The sequence below is a fragment of the Nomascus leucogenys genome, chromosome 17 (genome assembly GCF_006542625.1).
Source record: "Nomascus leucogenys isolate Asia chromosome 17, Asia_NLE_v1, whole genome shotgun sequence".
In the NCBI taxonomy this organism is placed as follows: Eukaryota; Metazoa; Chordata; class Mammalia; order Primates; family Hylobatidae; genus Nomascus; species Nomascus leucogenys.
The window spans coordinates 37,637,686-37,657,838 of record NC_044397.1 but is presented as its reverse complement, the minus strand read 5'-3'; the positions used below and the strand labels follow the sequence as shown (position 1 = coordinate 37,657,838).

The window sequence follows — 20,153 nt, the reverse complement described above, 5'->3', positions numbered from 1 at the left end:
GTAATCACAGCTCACTGCAACCTTGAACTCCTGGGCTCAAGTAACTCTCCCGCCTTAGCCTTCTGAGTAGCTGGGACCACAGGCATGTGCCACCATGTCCAGCTAACTTTTTTGTACAGATGGGGTCTCACAATGTTGCCCGGGCTGGAGGGTAAGTTACTTGAAGCCACGGTGTCCTCATCTGGAAAACAGGATCACAGTATGCTACCTACTCCATACGGTTTGGTTTTGTTCTGTGCTGAGCCCAGTGCCTGGCACAGAAATATCAGCTCTAATCACAGCACCCCTGAAGCTGTGAGTCCTGCCCAGGGAGAAGAAATCTAAGCTGGCACCTGAGGCTGGTCTGGCAACCCTCAGGAACTGAAGATAAGCATACCAAGTGCAAAATCACAGACTGCCAGGGCTGAAGGAGGACGCAGAGATGACGATGGCCACCTTCCTCACCATCTGAATAAAGGAACTGAGCATGCAGTTTAATTCATTGACTGGCTCAGTGCTACCCAGGGAGGCAGGCTGGATGGGGGCCCTCCTTGGGCCACAAGGCTCTGCCATCTCGAGATGGGACACATGGGAAGTCTCGGCCTCAGGCCCTGGTCGAGCAACATTTGACATCTGCTGGGCAAATAAAGGATGGTTTGGGCTGGGTGCAGTGGCTCACGCCTGTAATCCCAGTACTTTGGGAGGCTGAGGAGGGTGGATTGCTTGAGCTCAGGAGTTCAAGACCAGTTTGGGCAACATGGCAAAACCCCATCTCTACTAAAAATGCAAAAATTAGTTGGGCATGGTGGCGCACACCTGTAGTCCCAGCTACTTGGGAGGCTGAGGTAGGAGGATTGCTTGAGCCCAGTTAGTAGAGATTGCAGTGAGCCAAGATTGGTGAACAAGCCAGACCCTGTCTCAAAAAAATAAAATTTAAAATAAGGGATGGTTGGGCCAAAATGCCATGCTCCAGCCCCTGGTACAGTGGCTCAGGCCAGGAGCTGTTGGTGCCAGACAGGTAGGCATGGGGTGGGGACTCCGACCTGACTCAGCCCTGCTCTCTCTACAGATCTTACTCTCCTCAGGCAATCTGGAGCCCCAGGAATGAGTAAAAAATCCACTCTTGATGAGTTAAGTAACTGGTGGGCATCACTTGGGTGTGGTGGCTCATGCCTATAATCCCAGCACCTTGAGAGGCTGAGGTAGGAAGATCGCTTGAAGCCAGGAGTTCAAGACCTGCCTAGGCAACATAGCAAGACCCCAACTCCACCAACCAACCAACCAACCAACCAACAAAAACAAAGAAAATCTTGGAAGTCAGAACTGAAAGAGCTTTGTAGTCTTCCTGCCATTCCACCCACATCCCACAGACCAAGGATGAAGGCGGGGATGGAGAGAGATAGATTTACTACTGGTCCCCAGAGCTCAGCCCAGAGCCTCCATGAGCATGTGCACTTGTGGGTAGCCATCACCCTCGTTTTACAACAAGCCCAGAAGGGCACAGCCATCTAGCCAGGGCCAGAGCCTTGGGCCCCACTGCCCCCAAGGTAAACACCACGGTTGCTCGTTTCACTGAGGGCTCCCGAGAAGTTGGACCTGTCCTGGAACTTGTCCCACCCAGGTGGGGCATATGCCGAGCTGGGCCCTTTCTCTCTAGAGCATGGGGAGTCACAGTCCAGAATAAGCCTGTGAAGGAGGCTCCACTGCCCCTCTGCTTTCCAGACACAGGCCAGTTGCTACCCAGCCAAGGAACACTCCTTACCAATGAAGTGACACATGTGGCGTAAGAAGGGAAGAATCTGGGCTTCCGGGGAGTCTTCTATCCGGATGTGCAGAAGCTTGTCAGCATCGCCTGCAAAACTACACGGAAGGACCACACAGGTCATCGGGTGGAACGCAGAATGCAGGCAGCCCCACTGTGGGGTTTTCATCACAGCAGAAGGGCCACAGGGAGGACGCTGAGCTTGTGTAAGGGGGAATGTGCACAGGTAACTCAACCTCTCCTGGAAAAAAACATTCAGGCTGAGTGTGGTGGCTCATGACTAAGCCCAGTAATTTGGGAAACAGAGATGGGAGGATCACGTAGCGAGACCCTAGTGTTTTTTTTTTTTTTTTTTTTTTTGAGACAGAGTCTCGCTCTGTTGCCCAGGCTGGAGTGCAGTGGCATGTTCTCGGCTCACTGCAACCTCTACCTCCCAGGTTCAAGTGATTCTCCTGCCTCAGCCTCCCAAGTAGCTGGGATTATAGGCATGTGCCACCACATCTGGCTAATGTTTATATTTTTAGTAAAGATGGGGTTTCACCATTTTGGCCAGGCTGGTCATCGAACTCCCAACCTCAGCTTATGTACCTGCCTTGGCCTCCCAAAGTGCTGGGATTACAGGTATGAGCCACCACACCCAGCCAAAAAAATTTTTTTAAGTACCTGTCTTGGCCAGGCATGGTGGCTCATGCCTGTAATCCCAGCACTTTGGGAGGCCAAGGCAGGCAGATCACTTGAGGTCAGGAATTCGAGACCAGCCCAGGCAACATTTTGAAACCCTGTCTCTACTAAAAAATACAAAAATTAGCCGGGTATGATGGCACACACCTTTAGTCTCAGTTACTCGGGAGGCTGAGGCAGGAGAATCACTTGAACCCTGGAGGCGGAGGTTGCAGTGAGCCAAGATTGTGCCACTGCACTCAAGCCTGGGTGACAAAGCAAGACCCCATCTCAAAAAATAATAAAATAGGCCAGGTACGGTGGCTCATGCCTGTAATCCCAGCACTTTGGGAGGCCAAGGCGGGAGGATCACAAAGTCAGGTGATTGAGACCATCCTGGCTAACACGGTGAAACCCCGTCTCTACTAAAAATACAAAAAACTAGCCAGACGTGGTGGCGGGCACCTGTAGTCCCAGCTACTGGGGAGGCTGAGGCAGGAGAATGGCGTGAACCCAGGAGGCGGAGCTTGCAGTGAGCTGAGATTGCGCCACTGCACTCCAGTCTGGGCAACAGAGTGAGACTCCATCTCAAAAAATAATAATAATAATAAAATAAAAAATAAAGGGGAGGGATTGCATTAGGAGATATACCTAATGCTAAATGACGAGTTAATGGGTACAGCACACCAACATGGCACATGTATACATATGTAACAAACCTGCACATTTTGCACATGTACCCTAAAACTTAAAGTATAATAATAAAATTTAAAAAAATAATAAAATAAATTTAATTATATAAAAAAATGAAATATAAATCAGTAGTTTCTCTTTACTTACAAGGGCCCTGTATCCATGGAGACATTGACATGGGCTTTGATTTTCAAGTCCTTCTGAATCTTGGGGTCACAGGCTTGACTGAAATTGCCGATGAAAACCTTCCCTGGCATGATTTCAATGGGGTATGGCTGAAATGCATCCAGTTCCTGAAGTGTGGAGGGAGAAAGGCAGCTATGAGCATATTCCTCAGGGAAGAGGGATGTCTATCTCTTGAAACACAGCTCAGCAAACGAGTGTAAAAGGGCAGTTCCAGGACAGTGAATGTGACGGAGATCCAGACTTTGAAAGAGATTGGCGCACGGTAACTTGCATGGGGTGGCACAGGGCGAGTCATGACGAAAGGACTGAGCCTCACGGTGCAGAGCACTGGGTCTCCGCACTGGTGTCCATTCCCTCCGTGGCACCCGTTTACACTTGGCCAGGTGCACAAAGGTTGCAGTGAGGACGCTGTGGCCCAGAACTGTAACAACCCAGCATGTACTGGGGGCTGAGGAGGATGGAGAGGGACAGCTCTCTTATTACACCTGCAGACCATCAGAATTTAAGCATCAAGAGAGAAAGAGAGAGAAGGAGGAAGAGGAGAGAGGAGGAGGAGGAGGAAGAGGAAGAGGAGAGAGGAGGAGGAGGAGGAAGAGGAGAGAGGAGGAGGAGGAAGAGGAGAGAGGAGGAGGAGGAAGAGGAGAGAGGAGGAGGAGGAAGAGGAGAGAGGAGGAGGAGGAAGAGGAGAGAGGAGGAGGAAGAGAGAGGAGAGAGGAGGAGGAAGAGAGAGGAGGAGGAAGAGAAAGGAGGAGGAGGAGGATGGAGGAGGAGAGAAGAGCAGGAGAGAGGAGCAGGAGAGAGGAGGAGGAGAGAGTAGGAGGAGAGAGAAGGAGGAGAGAGTAGGAGGAGAGAGAAGGAGGAGAGAGAAGGAGGAGAGATGAGGTTTCGTCATGTTGGCCAGGCTGGTCTTGAACTCCTGACCTCAAGTAATCCACCTGCCTTGGCCGCCCAAAGGGCTAGGATTACAGGCGTGAGCCACTGTGCTCAACCCATCTTTTTCTTTTCTTTTTTTAAAGATACAGGGTCTCTCACTCTGTCACCCAGGCTGGAGTGCAAGTGGCTCAATCATAGCTCACTACAGTCTTATCCTCCTGGGCTCAAATGATTCTCCTGCCTCAGCCTCCCAGGTAGCTGGGACTACAGGTGCACACGACCATACTCAGCTAATTTTGATACTTTTATCTTTTGTAGAGATGGGGTCTCGCTATGTTGCCCAAGCTGGCCTCAAACTCCTGGCCTGTAGTGATCCTCCTGCCTCAGCCTCCCAAAGTGTTGGGATACACATGTGAGCCACCCTGCATGCCCAGAAATGAAGCCAGCATATGTGCAGAGGGGTAGAGAGAACAAGACACCTACTTAAATGGGAGCTTCCTGAGTTCCAGGTCCAAAGTTATCATTAAAACTTTCGTTTGCCGGGCACGGTGGCTCAACCCTGTAATCCCAGCACTTTGGGAGGCTGAGACGGGCAGATCACGAGGTCAGGAGATCGAGACCATTCTGGCCAACATGGTGAAACCTCGTCTCTACTAAAAAATACAAAAAATTAGCCACCATGGTGGCAGGCGCCTGTAATCCCAGCTACTCGGGAGGCTGAGGCAGGAGAATGGCATGAACCTGGGAGGCGGAGCTTGCAGTGAGCTGAGATTGTGCCACTGCACTCCAGCCTGGGCAACAGAATGAGACTCCGTCTCAAAAAAACAACTTTCACTTATTTGAAACACAGACAAGGATTATCTCTACATTTCCCAAAGTGTGTTCTAAGAAACACTAGTCCCCCATAAGGCACTATGAGAAAAGGGTTCAGGGGTTCAGATAGCCAAATGCAATCTGCCCCCATATCTGTGTGTTCCACATCCATATAGTCAAGCAAACTTGGATGAAAAATATCCAGAAAAATAATTCATGGTTGCATCTGTACAGAACATGTACAGACTTTTTTTCTTGTCATTCCCTAAACGATACAGTATAACAATTATTTACATAGCATGTACATTGTATTAGGTATCATAAATAATCTAGAGATGATTTAAAGTATACAAGAGGGGCCAAGTGAGGTGGCTCACATCTGTAACCCCATCACTTTGGGAGGCCGAGGCAGGCGGATCACCTGAGGTGAGGAGCTTGAGACCAACCTGGCCAACAAGTGAAACCCCATCTCCACTAAAAACACAAAAATTAGCTAGGCATGATGGTGCATGCCTGTAGTCCCAGCTACTCGGGAGGCTAAGGCAGGAGAATCACTTGATCCTGGGACGTGGAGGTTGCAGTGAGCAGAGATCATGCCACTGCACCCCAGCCTGGCAACAGAGTGAGACTCTGTCTCAAATAAATAAAGTATACAAGAGGATATGCTTAGGTTAGATGCAAATACTACACCATCTTACATCAGGGAGTTGAAGATCCAAGGATGTGGTATCTATTGGGGGCCCTGGAACCAATCTCCATGGATACCGAAGGACAAATGTACAAACGGACAGCTGTATCTATGATTCCTCTCTCGGAAACAAGGTGTACATTAGCAATCAAAGGTTCGAAGAAGTTGGGCAGAGTGGCTGCTCATGCCTGTGATATCAGCACTTTGGGAGGCCAAGGTGGGAGGATCGCTTGAACCAAGGAGTTCGAGACCAGCCTGGGTAACACAGCAAGACCCTTGTCTCTACAAAAAATAAAAAATTCGCCAGGTATGATGGCACATGGCTGTACTCCCAGCTACTCAGGAGGCTGAAGTGGGAGGATCCCACAGGAGTTTGAGGTTACAGTGAGTTATGACCGCATCACTGCACTCCAGCCTGTCTCTCAAAGAAAAAAAAAAAAAAAAAAAGCCAGGCGTGGTGCCTCATGCTTATAATCCCAGCACTTTGGGAGGCTGAGGTGGGTGGATCACTTGAGGTCAGGAGTTTGAGACCAGCCTGACCAACATGGTGAAACCCTGTCTCTACCAAAAATACAAAAATTAGCCAGGTGTGGCAGTACCCGCCTGTAATCCCAGCTACTCGGGAGACTGGGGCAGGAGAATCACTTGAACCCAGGAGGCGGAGGCTGCAGTGAGCCGAGATCGCGCCATTGCACTGCAGCCTGGGCAACAAGAACAAAACTCCATCTCAAAAAAAGAAAAAAAAAAAAAAAACTCAAAGAAGCTCTGCAGTAGAGAAATCCACTCCCACTGGATAACTTGATGTTTCCATGAGGCTCTGATTAGAGACCACTTTCTCCATTATTACACCACAGAAAATGCTGACCTTTGCCAAAGATCAAAATCAGTTCTGAAAGTCCCCTGGCTCTAAGTCCGACTCAGAAATAACATTTTAAGGACCTCAGGCGTGTGGGTCCTTCAGAGCCACCTGAACTCAGCACATCTCACTCCCTTCCCCACGGCAGTGAACCCTCTGCAAGCCCACATTCTTCCCAAGCCACCAGCTTCGAAAGCCACTAGCAAAGAACAGACCACAAGCTGAGCCAGTTCTCCAGCCTGTGACACGGAGATGCATGACCCCACTGCCTGCAGGCAGGCCCAATGCTTATTCCAGCAGATGGGCTGCCCCTAACCCGGACGGACGCTCAGCTTGCTGGTACCAAATGAAATCCCCCTTTCCATTTCCACTTGAAAAATCTCGCTAAAAGGCCAGGCATGGTGGCCGATGCTTGTAATCCCAGCACTTTGGGAAGCTGAGGCAGGTGGATCACCTGAGGTCAGGAGTTCAAGACCAGCCTGGCCAACATAGTGAAACCCCATCTCTACTAAAAATATAAAAATTAGGCGTGGTGGCACATGCCTGTAATCCCAGCTACTCTGGAGGCTGAGGCAGGAGAATCACTTGAACCCAGGAGGCAGAGGTTGCAGTAAGCCCAGATCATGCCACTGCACTCCAGCCTGGGCAACAGAGATGCTGTCTCAAAAAAAAAAAAAAAAAAAACCACCTCACAAAAATCCCATAGCAAATCTATCAACCCCTCTTCCTGCTGTTTTGAAACCAGCTTCCTTTTCTGCGGTTGTGTGGGTTTGGCTGGGAAGAGGGTGTGACGTGGATAAAAACACACTGTACTGTAAAATGTGTGTAAATGCTCAGTGACACAATGCAAAGGAAACCAGTATCTCAAATGAATATGCCCAAACTGGGCACACTGCCTTCCCCCAAAACCACCTCCTTCTTCCCCTGCCCCGCCCCCTCCCGAGTGTTCCCCAGAATGAACCACATCACAGCCCCCGTCACCCACGCCTAAAACCAGGGCATCATCCCACCCCCTCCCCCTCCCATGCCCTCATGTCTGATCAGTGCTACCTCCTAAATCTTTCTTCTTCTTTTTTCTTTTTTGAGATGGGAGTCTCACTCTGGCGCCCAGGCTGGAGTGCAGTGGTGTGATCTCGGCTCACTGCAACCTCCGCTTCCTGGGTTCAAGTGATTTTCTTGCCTCAGCCTCCCAAGTAACTGGGATTACAGGCATGTGCCACCACACCCAGCTAATTTTTGTATTTTTAGTAGAGATGGGGTTTTACCATGTTGGCCAGGATGGTCTTGATCTCTTGACCTCGTGATCCGCCTGCCTTGGCCTCACAAAGTGCTGCGATTACAGGCGTGAGCCTCCAAGCCCAGCCTTTTAAAAAAATTTTGTGTAAACAAGGTCCCACTATATTGCCCAGGCTAGTCTCAAACTCCTGGACTCTCAAGTGATCCTTCTACCTCCTCTTTGACCTCCTAAAGTGCTAGGATTCCAAGCTTGAGCCACCACAGCTGGCCAGTCACCTACATTCTAAAGACAGCCGCAAACAAGTAATCCAATCCAACCCTCACAGCTACCCCAGCCACAACCCTGCGCCTTCTTCCCAATGTGACTAGACTAGGAGCAAAGGCAAGTTTCAGGAATATGCATCTGTCAAAACGGACCATACCGGGCCTTTTAAATACGTGCAGTTCATCATGTCAATTACACCTTACTAAAGCTTCAGAAATGAGGGGGTGGCGGTGATGAGTTATCAGCAGTGTAGGGTTTGCAGAGAAGAAATTAATCTCTCTGCACCCTGCAAAGCCAGGAAGGGGTCCTCCAAGAGCAAGGAGGAGTTCCAATCAAGATAAGACTTGCTTCAGATTTGAGGTTGGAACATTGAACTGCCCTGGCTTATACCAGACTGACTGCCTTTACTTCCTTTATTTAACTGACTGTACACCTGTTGAGCTGAAATTCACAGTGCTGTTATCTCAGTGGAAGAAAGGGATGTCTTTGGGAGCCAGACATGCATACCCTGGATCTGGGAACATGTCTGACCTCAGGCACAAGTCCCTGCCTTCTGCGATTCCGGTGAAGGAATGTGGGCATGCGGGGCAGGGGACGGGTCATGGGCTTCCAAGTTAAGGGGAGGAAGTTGGAGGAGATGCCTGGCAGGGGTTGAAGGGAGTCACTGCTGGCTGCACTCTCTGGGAGATCCTCAGCCCCAGAAGGAGCCAGGGTGAGGCTGAGCTGGGTCCTGAGAAACCCAGCAGCAGAGGCCACCAGCAGCTCACAGAGCCAGACGGGGCCAGAGAGCAGGCACTTTCCCACCACTAACACGCAGCCAGGCACACAGACAGGTCCACTCTGGGCCCTACTGCCAAAGGTGCTCTGCCCAGAAGAGGGGAAGAGAGCAGCTGTCCTTCAAGCTAACTCCCATCCCTCCCTACTTTGAGTGCCCCCAGCACACCCTAGGCTGCCCAGCTCTGGGGCATGGGAAGAAATGAGACTTGATTCAGATTTGAGGTTGGAACATTAAACTGCCCTAGCTTCTACTAGGCTGTCTTTTTACTTCCTTTAACATTATTTCAAAACTATACACTAGTTGGCCAGGTGTGGTGGTTCATACCTATAATGCCAGTACTTTGAGAGGCCAAGGCAGGAGGATTGCTTAAGGTCAGGAGTTTCGGACCAGCCTGGGGAACACAGCAAGACCCCGTCTCTACAAAAAATTTTAAAACTTAGCTGACTGTGGTGGCATGCATCTGTAGTCCCACCTACTCAAGAGGCTGAGGCTGGAGGATACCGAGCCCAGGAGGTGGAGGCTGCAGTGAGCTATGATTGCACCACTGCACTCCAGCCTGGCCAACAGTGAGACCCTGTCTCTAAAACATAATATATCGCCCAACTTCAAACATTAGCAACTCATTGGCCAATTTTGTTTCCTCTATACCCTCACTGCCTTCTCACCTCACCCCAGATTATTTGAAAGGAAATTCCAGACATCCCATCGTTTCACCCGTAAATATTTTGTTCTGTATTTCTAAAAGATAAAGACTCGTACTTTATAATAACCATAACAATGTCACTACAACCTTCAAAAAGCAACAATTCCTAAACACAATCAAACATCCTGTGAATAGTCACATTTGCCCAGTCATTCTAAACCATGACTTCGATTGAAGTTTTTTATAACCAAAAGAGGCCAGAAAGTATGGAATCTGCTCACGATGTTGCTAAGGGCAGGAAGGGGAACACAGCTGAAGGCAACTGTTAGAAAAAGTTAAAACCACTTTCTGTTTACATTCCATTGTGTTCAGACGCTTCAATAAGCCAGACATCTGTACACAGCACTCTCCAGGCACCAGGCCCTGCCTGAAAATCTCTGCATAGTCTGGTGCTAGCCTTAGACAACTCCACCCAGTTCTCTTCCTCGAAATGTCCTCCTCCTTCAGCTTTGGCTCTGGGAAGCTCAAGTGCCCCTTCTCTGGGCTCCAGATACCCGGGGCGTCCCTTGACACAGTCCAGCTTCCAGCCACTGCCTTCCCTACAGACAGGACCAGTCACCAGCAGGAACTGGTATCTCAAAATTGTTTTGTTATGACAAAACTGACCATGAGTTGATAATGTTTGGAGCTAGGTGATGGACAAAGGGGCTTAATATCTGATTCTCTTTTTGTATTAAAAAAATTGTAATAGGCTGAGTGCAGTGGCTCACGCCTGTAATCCCAGCACTTTGGGAGGCTGAGGCAGGTGGATCACGTGAGGTCAGGAGTTGGAGACCAGCCTGACCAACATGGTGAAACCCTGTCTCTACTAAAAAAGAATTATAATAGAGATGGGGGTCTCACTACACTGCCCAGGCTGGTCTTGAACTCCTGAGATCAAGCAATCCTCCTGCCGTGGCCTTCCAGAGTGCTAGAACTACAGGTGTGAGTTGCCACACCTGGCTGATTTTCTTTTTTTTTTTTTTTTTTGGAGACAGGGTCTTGCTTTGTCAGCCAGGCTGGAGTGCACTGGCATGGCAACAGCTCACTGCAGCCTCGACCTCCTGGGCTCAAGCAATCCTCTCATCTCTTTTCTAAATTATTTTTTTAAGCCAGGGTCTCACTCTGTCACCTAGGCTGGAGTGCAGTGGCATGATCTCGGCTCCCTGCAGCCTCTGCCTCCTGGGTTCAAGTAATTCTCCTGCCTCACCCTCATGAGTAACTGGGACTACAGGACAGGTGGGCCACTATGCCCAGTGAATTTTTGTATTTTTGGTAGTCAGGGTTTTGCCATGTTGCTTAGGCTGGGCTCAAACTCCTCAGCTCAAGTGATCCATCCAGCTTGGCCTCCAAAAGTGCTGGGATTATAGGCATGAGCCACCACAGCCAGCTCCATTTATTGATTTTTTTGTAGAGACAAGGTCTCACTATGTTGCCCAGGCCGGTCTCAAAGTACTGAGCTCAAGCAATCCTCCTGCCTTGGCCTCCCCAAGTGCTAAGCTTATAGGCGTGAGCCACTGTGCCTGACCAATCCTTCCCACTTTTGTGTATTTTTGTATCCTCTGGATCTAGCTAGGATTCGTGGAATCAGACAGCCAAGAAAAAAGAGGTGGTCTCCAGCCGCCATGCCTCTGCCTTTCTGACCTTGGTATCGGTCCACCTTTGCTCACTGTTTCAACCGGACAGCCACCAGTTCCTTATAAAGAACTGTAGCCAGGCAGGGTGGCTCATGCCTGTAATCCAGCACTTTGGGAGGCCGAGGCAGGTGGATCACTTGAGGTCAGGAGATTGAGACCATCCTGGCTAACAGGGTGAAACCCTGTCTCTACTAAAAATACAAAAAAGTAGCTGGGCATGGTGGTGGGCGCCTGTAGTCCCAGCTACTCGGGAGGCTGAGGCAGGAGAATGGTGTGAACCCGGGAGGCGGAGCTTGCAGTGAGCTGAGATGGCACCAGTGCACTCCAGCCTGGGCGACAGAGCAAGACTCCGTCTCAAAAAAAAAAAAAAAAAAAAAAAAAGAGAAAGTGGAGGAGATGGGGGAGACTGGGCTGCAGACATGAACTTAGGGCTGCCAGGAGTCCAGATCTAGTTTTTTTTTTTTTTGAGACAGTCTCACTCTGTCATCCAGGCTGGAGTACAGTGGCATGATCTTGGCTCACTGCAACCTCTGCCTCCTGGGTTCAAGCGATTCTTCTGCCTCAGCTTCCCTAGTAGCTAGGACTATAGGCACATACCACCACGCCCAGCTAATTTTTGTGTTTTTAGTATAGACAGTATCTACTCCACTTTCTCTATATCCTCTGTCCCATCCTCCTGTTTCTCCCACTCAGTCACCCACAAGTCAGTTTCTAGGCCCATCCTTCCCGTCTGGGCCTGCCTGTGCTCAGCATTTGGCCCCACCTGAGGCATCCAGATGATCTTCTGGGTCCGGAGGAAGTGGTACGTGCCTGAGAAGCGCTCATAGCCCCCTTTCAGGATGTAGACGGGGTGGCGGGTGAGGCGGGTCAGGATCCTGCCATACTCAATGGCTGCTCGAGGCACCAGATCTGAGAGTGGAGACCAAAGACATGAATGTCTCCTGTGTATCTGCCGTTGGTCTAGAGCTGGGATAGATGAACACTTTCTTCTGAAATGCAATTATTTTATTTTATTTATTTTTTGAGACGGAGTCTCACTCTGTCGCCCAGGCTGGAGTGCAGTGGTGCGATCTCGGCTCACTGCAACCTCTGCCTCCTGGGTTCAAGCGATTCTCCTGCCTCAGCCTCCCAAGTAGCTGGGACTACAGGCGCCCACCATGCCCGGCTAATTTTTTATTTTTAGTATAGACAGGGTTTCACCATGTTTGCCAGCCTGGTCTTGAACTCCTGAGCTCAGGTGATCCTCCAGCCTCGGCCTCCCAAAGTGCTGGGATTACAGGCGTGAGCCACCATGCCCGGCCTGAAATGCAATTACTTAGGAAGCTGAAGCAAGTATAGAGATGCATTATATTAAAATTTTAAAAGTAGCTTACCACCAGGTTTTTTTTGTTTTTGTTTTTGAGACTGGGCTTCACTCCATCTGGCTGGAGTACAGTGGTACAATCTTGGCTCACTGCAACCTCCACCTCCTGGGCTCACACCATCCTCCCACCCCAGCCTCCCGAGTAGCTGGGACTATAGGTGTGCACCACCACACCTGGCTAAATTTTGTATTGTTTTGTAGAGACAGGGTCTCACTTTTTTGCCCAGGCTGGTCTTGAACTCCTGAGCTCAAGCAATCTACCTGCCTCAGCCTCCCAGAGTGCTGAGATTACAGGTGTGCTCAGCCTAAGTTAATCTTCTTTTCTGCAAACTCTGAGATATATGTATTGTATGACATCATACAATACATATATCTCAGTTTGCAGAAACTGCCAGCTCCAATTAACCACTCATATGTATACATATGGTTTACATATTATATACATGTATATATTATATATATTGATACCACATATATATGTAAACTATATGTTGTATATCATAAAATTCACCCATTTAAAGTGTACAATTCAAAACATATAGACCAATGGAACAAAATAGATAACCCAGAAATAAAGCCACACACCTATAACCATCTGATCTTCAACAAAGTTGACAAAAATAAGCAATGGAGGCTGGGGATGGTGGCTTACATCTGTAATCCCAGAACCTTGGGAGGCAGAGGCAAGAGGATTGCCTGAGCCCAGGAGTTTGAGACCAGCCTAGGCAACATGGCAAGACCCCGCCTCCACAAATAAAATTCAAAAAATTAGTTGAGTGTGGTGGTGGGCACCTGCAGTTCCAGCTACTAGAGAGGCTGAGGCAGGAGGATCACCTGAGCCAGGGAGGTTGAGGCTGTAGTGAGCAATGGTCGTGCCACTGCACTCCAGCCTTGGAGACAGAGCAAGACCCTGTCTCAAAAAATAGAATGGGGAAAGGACTCCCATTTATTGGTCAATAAATGGTACTAAGATAACTGGCTATCTATATGCAGAAGAATGAAACTGGACCCCTATCACCATATACAAAAATCAACTCAAGATAGATTAAAGACTTAAATGTAACACCTCAAAACTATAGAAATCCTAGAAGAAAATCTAGGAAACACCCTTCTTGACATTGGCCTTGGCAAATAATTTTTGGCTAAGTCCTCCAAAGCAATTGCAACAAAAACAAAAATTGACAAGTGGGACCTGAGGACACGAAAGTGCTTCTGCACAGCAAGAGAAACTACCAGAGTAAACAAACAGCCTGCAGAATGGGAGAAAGTATCCACAAGCTATGCATCCAACAAAGATCCAGTATCCAAAATCTATAAGGAACTGAAATCAAGAAGCAAAAACAAACAACCTCTGATGGTTAATACTGAGTGTCAACTTGATTGGGTTGAAGGATGCAAAGTACTGATCCTGGGTGCGTCTATGAGGGTGTTGCCAAAGGAGATTAACATTTGAGTCAGTGGACTGGGAGAGGCAGACCCACCCTCAATCTGAGTGGGCAGCAGCTAATCAACTGCCAGTACAGCTAGAACATAAAGCAAGCAGAAAAACATGAAAAGACTAGACTGGCCTAGCCTACATCTTTCTCCCCCGCTGGATGCTTCCTCTCCTTAAACGTCGGACTCCAAGTTCTTCAGCTTTGGGACTCAGACTGGCTTCCTTGCTCCTCAGCTTGCAGACGGCCTATTGTGGGACCTTATGATCACGTGCGTTAATACTCCTTAACAAACTCCCATATATGTGTGTGTGTGTGTGTGTGTGTGTGTATGTGTGTATATACATATACCTATACATATGTGTGTGTATATATACGTATATCTATATGTATATATACGTGCATATATATGCACGTATATATATACATAGATACACGTATATATACACACACATATATACGTACACACACACACACATATATATATATCTCCTATTAGTTCTGTCCCTCTAGAGAACTCTAATACACAGCTCTATTAAAAAGTGGGCAAAGGACATAAACAGACACTTTTCAAAAGACATACAAGCAGCCAACAAACATGAAAAAATGCTTGACATCACTAATCAGAGAAATGCAAATCAAAACCACAATGAGATAACCTTCTCACACCAGTCAGAATGGCTTTTATTAGAAGGCCAAAAAATAACAGATGTTGACAGGGCTATGGAGAAAAGGAACACTTATATACTGTTGGTGGGAAAGTAAAGTAGTTCAGTCCCTGTGGAAAGGAGTTTGAGATTTATTCGTCAAAGAACCAAAAATAGAACTACCATTCAACCCAGCAATCCCATTACTACGTACACATCCAAAAGAAAATATATTGTTAAAGCAAAAGGATACCTGCACCCATACGTTCACTGCAGCACTATTCACAACAGCAAAGACACAGAATCAACTCGAGGGCCCATCAACAATGGATTGTATTTATTTATTTATTTAATTTTTTTTTAGATGGAGTCTCGCTCTTGTTGCCCAGGCTGGAGTGCAATGGCACAATCTCGGCTCACTGCAACCTCCACCTCCCTGGGTTCAATCAATTCTCCTGCCTCAGCCTCTCGAGTAGCTGGGATTACAGGCATGCACCACCATGCCCGGCTAATTTTTGTATTTTTAGTAGAGATGGGGTTTCACTATGTTAGCCAGGCTGGTCTCAAACTGCTGACCTCAAGTGATCCACCCGCCTCGGCCTCCCAAAGCGCTAGGATTACAGGCATGAGCCACCGTGCCCGGCCCCAGATTGGATTTTTCAAGTGTGGTACACATACACCACAGAATACTACACAGCTATAAAAAAAAGAATAAAATCATGTCTTCTGCAGCACCATGGATGGAGCTGGAGGCCATTATCCTAAATGAACTAACAGAGATATAGAAAACCAGATACCACATGTTCTCATTTATAAGTGCAAACTAAACATCAGGTGCATACAGAAATAAAGATGCGAACAACAGACCCTGAAGAATACGAGGAGGAGGACAGAGAGAGGGACAGGGGTTGAAAAACTGCCTATTGGGGCCGGGTGCGATGGCTCACACCTGTAATCCCAATACTTTGGGAAGCCGAGGCAGGCGCATCATCTGGGGCCAGGAGTTTGAGATCAGCCTGGCCAAGATGGCAAACCCCGTCTGTACTAAAAATATAAAAAAGTAGCCGGGCAGGGTGGTATACACCTGTAATCCCAGCTACTCGGGAGGCTGAGGGGAAGCAGAGACTGCAGTGAGCCAAGATCACACCATTGCACTCCAACCTGGGCAACAAGAGCAAAACTCCATCTCAAAAAAAAAAAAAAAAAAAAAAGACAAGACAAAAAAAGAAAAAAAAAGAAAACCTACCTATTGGGTTCTATGCTCACTACCTGGGTGATGGGTTCAATATACAATTCAGTGACTTTTAGTATATTCAGAGCTGTGCAACCATCCCCCACAGTCAATTTTAGAATGTTTTCTATTTTTAGTATTTGAGACAGGGTCTCACTATGTTGCCCAGACTGGTCTCGAACTCCTGGGCTCAAGCAATCCTCCCACCTTGGCCTCTCAAAGTGCTGGGATTACAGGCATGAGCCACAGTGCCCGGCCTAATTTTAGAACATTTTCATCACCCCTACAAGGGACCCCGCACCACTAAGCAGCCACACCCCCGTTTTTCCCCAAACTCCCAGCTCCACTTAACCACTCATTTCTATGGATTTGCCTATTCTGGACTTTTCATATAAATGGAATAATACGTGATGTTTTGCGTCTGACTTCTATCACTTACCATGATCTCTTTAGTGTTCATCTACATTATAGCACATGTCAGTACTTTTTTTTTTTGAGACCGAGTTTCACTCTGTTGTGCCGGCTGCAGTACAATAGCACAAACTCGGCTCACTGCAACCTCTGCCTCCCAGGTTCAAGCAATTCTCCTACCTCAGCCTCCCTAGTAGCTGGGATTACAGGCACGTGCCACCATGCCCAGCCAGCTAATTTTTGTATTTTTAATAGAGATAGGGTTTTACCACGTTAGCCAGGCTGGTCTTAAACTCCTGACCTCAGGTGATCCACCCACCTTGGCCTTCCAAAGTGCTGGGATTACAGGCGTTAGCCACAGCGCCCAGCCCCATTCCTTTTTATGGCTGAGTAATATTCCACTGTGTGGATAGACCACATTCTGTTCTACCTATTTAGCTGCTGATAGACACTTAGGTTGTTCGTCCTTTCTGGCTATTATGAATAACGCTGCTATGAACATTCATGTAAAAGCTTTGGTGTGGATGTGTTTTCATTACTTGGGGGTCTATAGCTTAACCTTCTAAAGAAACACCATACTCTTTTCCAGTGACTGCACCATTTTACTTTCTGGTTCACAGTGTATGAGGCTTCCAATTTCTCCATGTTCTCACCAACACTTATTATTACCTATCTCTTTGATTATGACCATCCCAGTGGGTGTGAATAATATCTCATTGTGGTTTTGACATCAATTTAATCTTAAACACCTTCACTGATCTGCAGAATCACAATTAGACTGTATGTAAATTAGATATCTGTGACAGGAAGTTTGCATAATTAAGGCTAAGCCAAGACATCCTTAAACCAATAAATCCTGAGGCCAGGTTCTGGCCCAGAAAGAGAAATACTGTGTGGCAGACTTCAGAGAGCCAGATAAAAGGAGAAAGAAAAGAGCATGGACTCTAACTTCTTTTTTTATTTTTTGAGACAGGGTCTTACTCTGTCACCCAGGCTGGAATACAGTGGTACAGTCATAGCTCACTGCAGCCTTGACCACCTGGGCTCAACTGATCCTCCTGCCTCAGCCTCCTGAGTAGCTGGGGCTACAGGCATGCACCACCATGCCTGGATTTTTGTATTTTTGGTAGAGACGGGGCCTCGCTATGTTGCCCAGACTGGTCTCAAACTCCTGGCTTCAAGTGACCCTCCTGCCTCAGCCTCACAAAGTGCTGGGATTACAAGTGTGAGGCACTGTGCCTGGCCAACTCTGCTTCCATATTGAATTTTTGTTCAGGGAGACAAAGACAATTCCAGAAGGGGCTGTGGAGGATATAAGTGGCTGGGACCTGTCTGAGAGATAGCATTGACAGGAAGAATCTGGAGTCTGCAGCCAGGCTAAGAGAAAATCTGCAGCTGTCAAGACAGGAGCCAAAGCTCACCCCACAGGGCCTGGCTCAGAAGTCAGAGAGTTCAGGCCAGGCATGGCAGCTCATGCCTGTAATCCCTGCACTTTGAGAGGCCAATGCAAGAGAATTGCTTGAAGCCAAGAGTTCGAGACCAGCCTGGGCAACAGAGCAAGACCCTGACTCAAAAAAAAAAAAAAAAAAAAAAAAAAAAAAAAAGGAAAGAAGGGGGTGTTGAGAGAAGCCTTGAGATGGTCTTGTACCCAAAGACTTTTCATTGACCTGAAAGATGCCATTTGAAGCAGGAAAAGCTGCCTTGAATGTACAAGTTGTCTGTGTGGTTGTGGTTTCTTGTGAATGGGGGCCCCACAGCAAAGTGAGGTCAGTTACAGAATGTAAAGGGGATTATCCCTGTTGAGCACCATCTCCTAGGGTTTCAAGGCCCAGCCTACAGTCCTAGGATTGCAGATCAGAGCCCAATAGAATGAGCTTAGGGAAGAAGGGACAATTTCCTGGCCAAGGACCTCCTGGGATGAAAAGTCCAGACAGCTGGTTTTATGAAAGGTGGGAGCATAGCGCCACCCAGTGGCAGGCGGTGTGAGTGCCCCCAGCTTCTGGAACTGCACCCTCAGGTGCAGTTCTGATTCCTAGAAGCAGAGCTCCCAGTGCCAATGGCAAGGGGTGGTCAGCCCAAAACTAGGAGCTCGTGAAGAACACAGCAGAGCCTCAGAGGTTCAATGGAGCACATTGGAACTGACCACGCTTTAATGTTCTGACTTGGGGCTGCATGCTCTTTAGAGCCACTACCCAATCCCTGGGGGACAGGACAGAGCCAAAAGGCCTGGGTTTGAATCCTGGCCACACCACTTATAGGTGTGATGGTTTAAAAATATGTCTACACACTTTTAAAAGCTTAAGTCTCAGCCTAGGTAACTCAAGACCCAGTCTTTACAAAAAGTAAATAAATGAGCTGGGTGCCTTATCTTGCCATATCACCCAGGCTGGTCTTGAACTCCTGGGCTCAAGTGATCCTCCTGCCTCAGCCTCCCAAAGTGCTGGGACTACAGGTATGAGTCACTGGGCCTGGCGTCCTCACAGCTCTTGATGTTAGCGTCCTTGTAAGTTGTTCTGCAGATCCAAGTAAAGCCCTTGGTTCCTGGTGCATGGCACACATGAAACTGTCCCCATAAACTTTGTGAAATTAATCAGCAAAGAAGGGAGGGGAACAAATGAAAATAAAGCAAGCTTGCAGCACATTCAGCATTCATCACTAAGTCACCTTGCTTGCTCTCCAACCTCCTTGCTCACAGCTGTTTGATGTATATTGTCCTAGAATCACATAGATCCTGTTACAAGAGTTTTTTTTGTTGTTGTTTTTTGTTTTTGTGAGATGGAGTCTCGCTCTGTCACCCAGGCTGGAGTGCAGTGGCGTGATCTCCGCTCACTGCAAGCTCTGCCTCCCGGGTTCACGCCATTCTCCTGCCTCAGCCTCCCAAGTAGCAGGGACTACAGGCGCCCGCCACCATGCCCGGCTAATTTTTTGTATTTTTAGTAGAGATGGGGTTTCACTGTGTTAGCCAGGATGGTCTCGATCTCCTGACCTCATGATCCACCTGCCTTGGCCTCCCAAAGTGCTGGGATTACAGGCGTGAGCCACTGCGCCCGGCCAAGAATATAGTTCCCCTTAACTGCTCTGTAGGTGACAACTTGAACGTCATGGAACACTGTTTTCCCTTTGAGATATTCTTTCAGGTCCTGCATACTGATGAAACCACTGACATCAGCTGGTCTGAAGGGCCCCACAGGAGCTGACTCATCAAAGAATGCAGTTTCCACGTCCTGATGATTTCATCCCCCTTTCCTCGACCAATCAATGACCCCACCTTTCCAGTCCCTCACCCTCCCCAATCCTCTTAAAAACCCCATTCCACAACTCCTTGGAGAGATGTATTTGAGGGCCTCCTCCTATCTCCTTGCTTAGTATCCGGTGATCATGAAGCTCTTTCTCGGACGCAAACCCTGCTGTCTCAGTGTCATTGGCCTGTTCCCGTGCCATGCATACGAACCTGTTGGTCCTATAACAAATTTGTTCAATAGCCGTTAACTATTATTTGCTTCTGTTGCATAAAACCCACCTTTGCCATCACCATTAGAGTCTGAATCATCATCATCATCTTTTAAGAGTCTCTCCAGGGTGCTGGTGTTGTTATCATACACCACGCAGTACTTCACACACTCCAGGTCCACAGACTCCGGGAGAAGATATTCATTATTTTTCTTAAAAGAAAAAAAAGAAAAACAACACAAGAGAGGCCTGTTGGTGGGCAGGCTTGGTTGAGCAGAGACTCCCTGCATAGCAGCACTGGGAGGAGCTAAGACTGCACTCTCTCCCCTGACTATACATACGGGCCCAGAAGCACTGAGACAGTGGATGGAGAGTCTGTTAAATCCCAAGGATCCTCCACAACTATGTTCCCTTCTGAGAAAAGCTAACCACAGCTGACTGGACCAGAGAGAAGTGCCTGACCAAAGAACAGCTGGTCTGACTGATCCACAGCCTATTAGGTACCCTGGT

The 20,153-nt window shown here is 48.0% G+C and overlaps 1 protein-coding gene across 8 annotated transcripts in view; it reads right to left on the bottom strand.

Annotated features, from left to right (window-relative positions):
• STYXL1 (serine/threonine/tyrosine interacting like 1) overlaps positions 1-20,153 on the bottom strand; it is a 57,002-nt gene that overhangs the window by 10,376 nt on the left and 26,473 nt on the right. For 5 of the 8 annotated variants that reach the window (XM_030797530.1, XM_030797529.1, XM_012496370.2 and 2 more), the window contains exons 4-7: positions 19,714-19,855; positions 11,872-12,017; positions 3,242-3,387; positions 1,742-1,839 (exon numbers count right to left, since the gene is read on the bottom strand). In XM_030797530.1, the coding sequence (XP_030653390.1) occupies positions 1,742-1,839; positions 3,242-3,387; positions 11,872-12,017; positions 19,714-19,855 (532 nt within the window). The remainder of the gene's footprint in view (positions 1-1,741; positions 1,840-3,241; positions 3,388-11,871; positions 12,018-19,713; positions 19,856-20,153) is intronic. The other 3 variants (XM_030797531.1, XM_030797532.1, XM_030797533.1) reach the window with 2 other exon arrangements.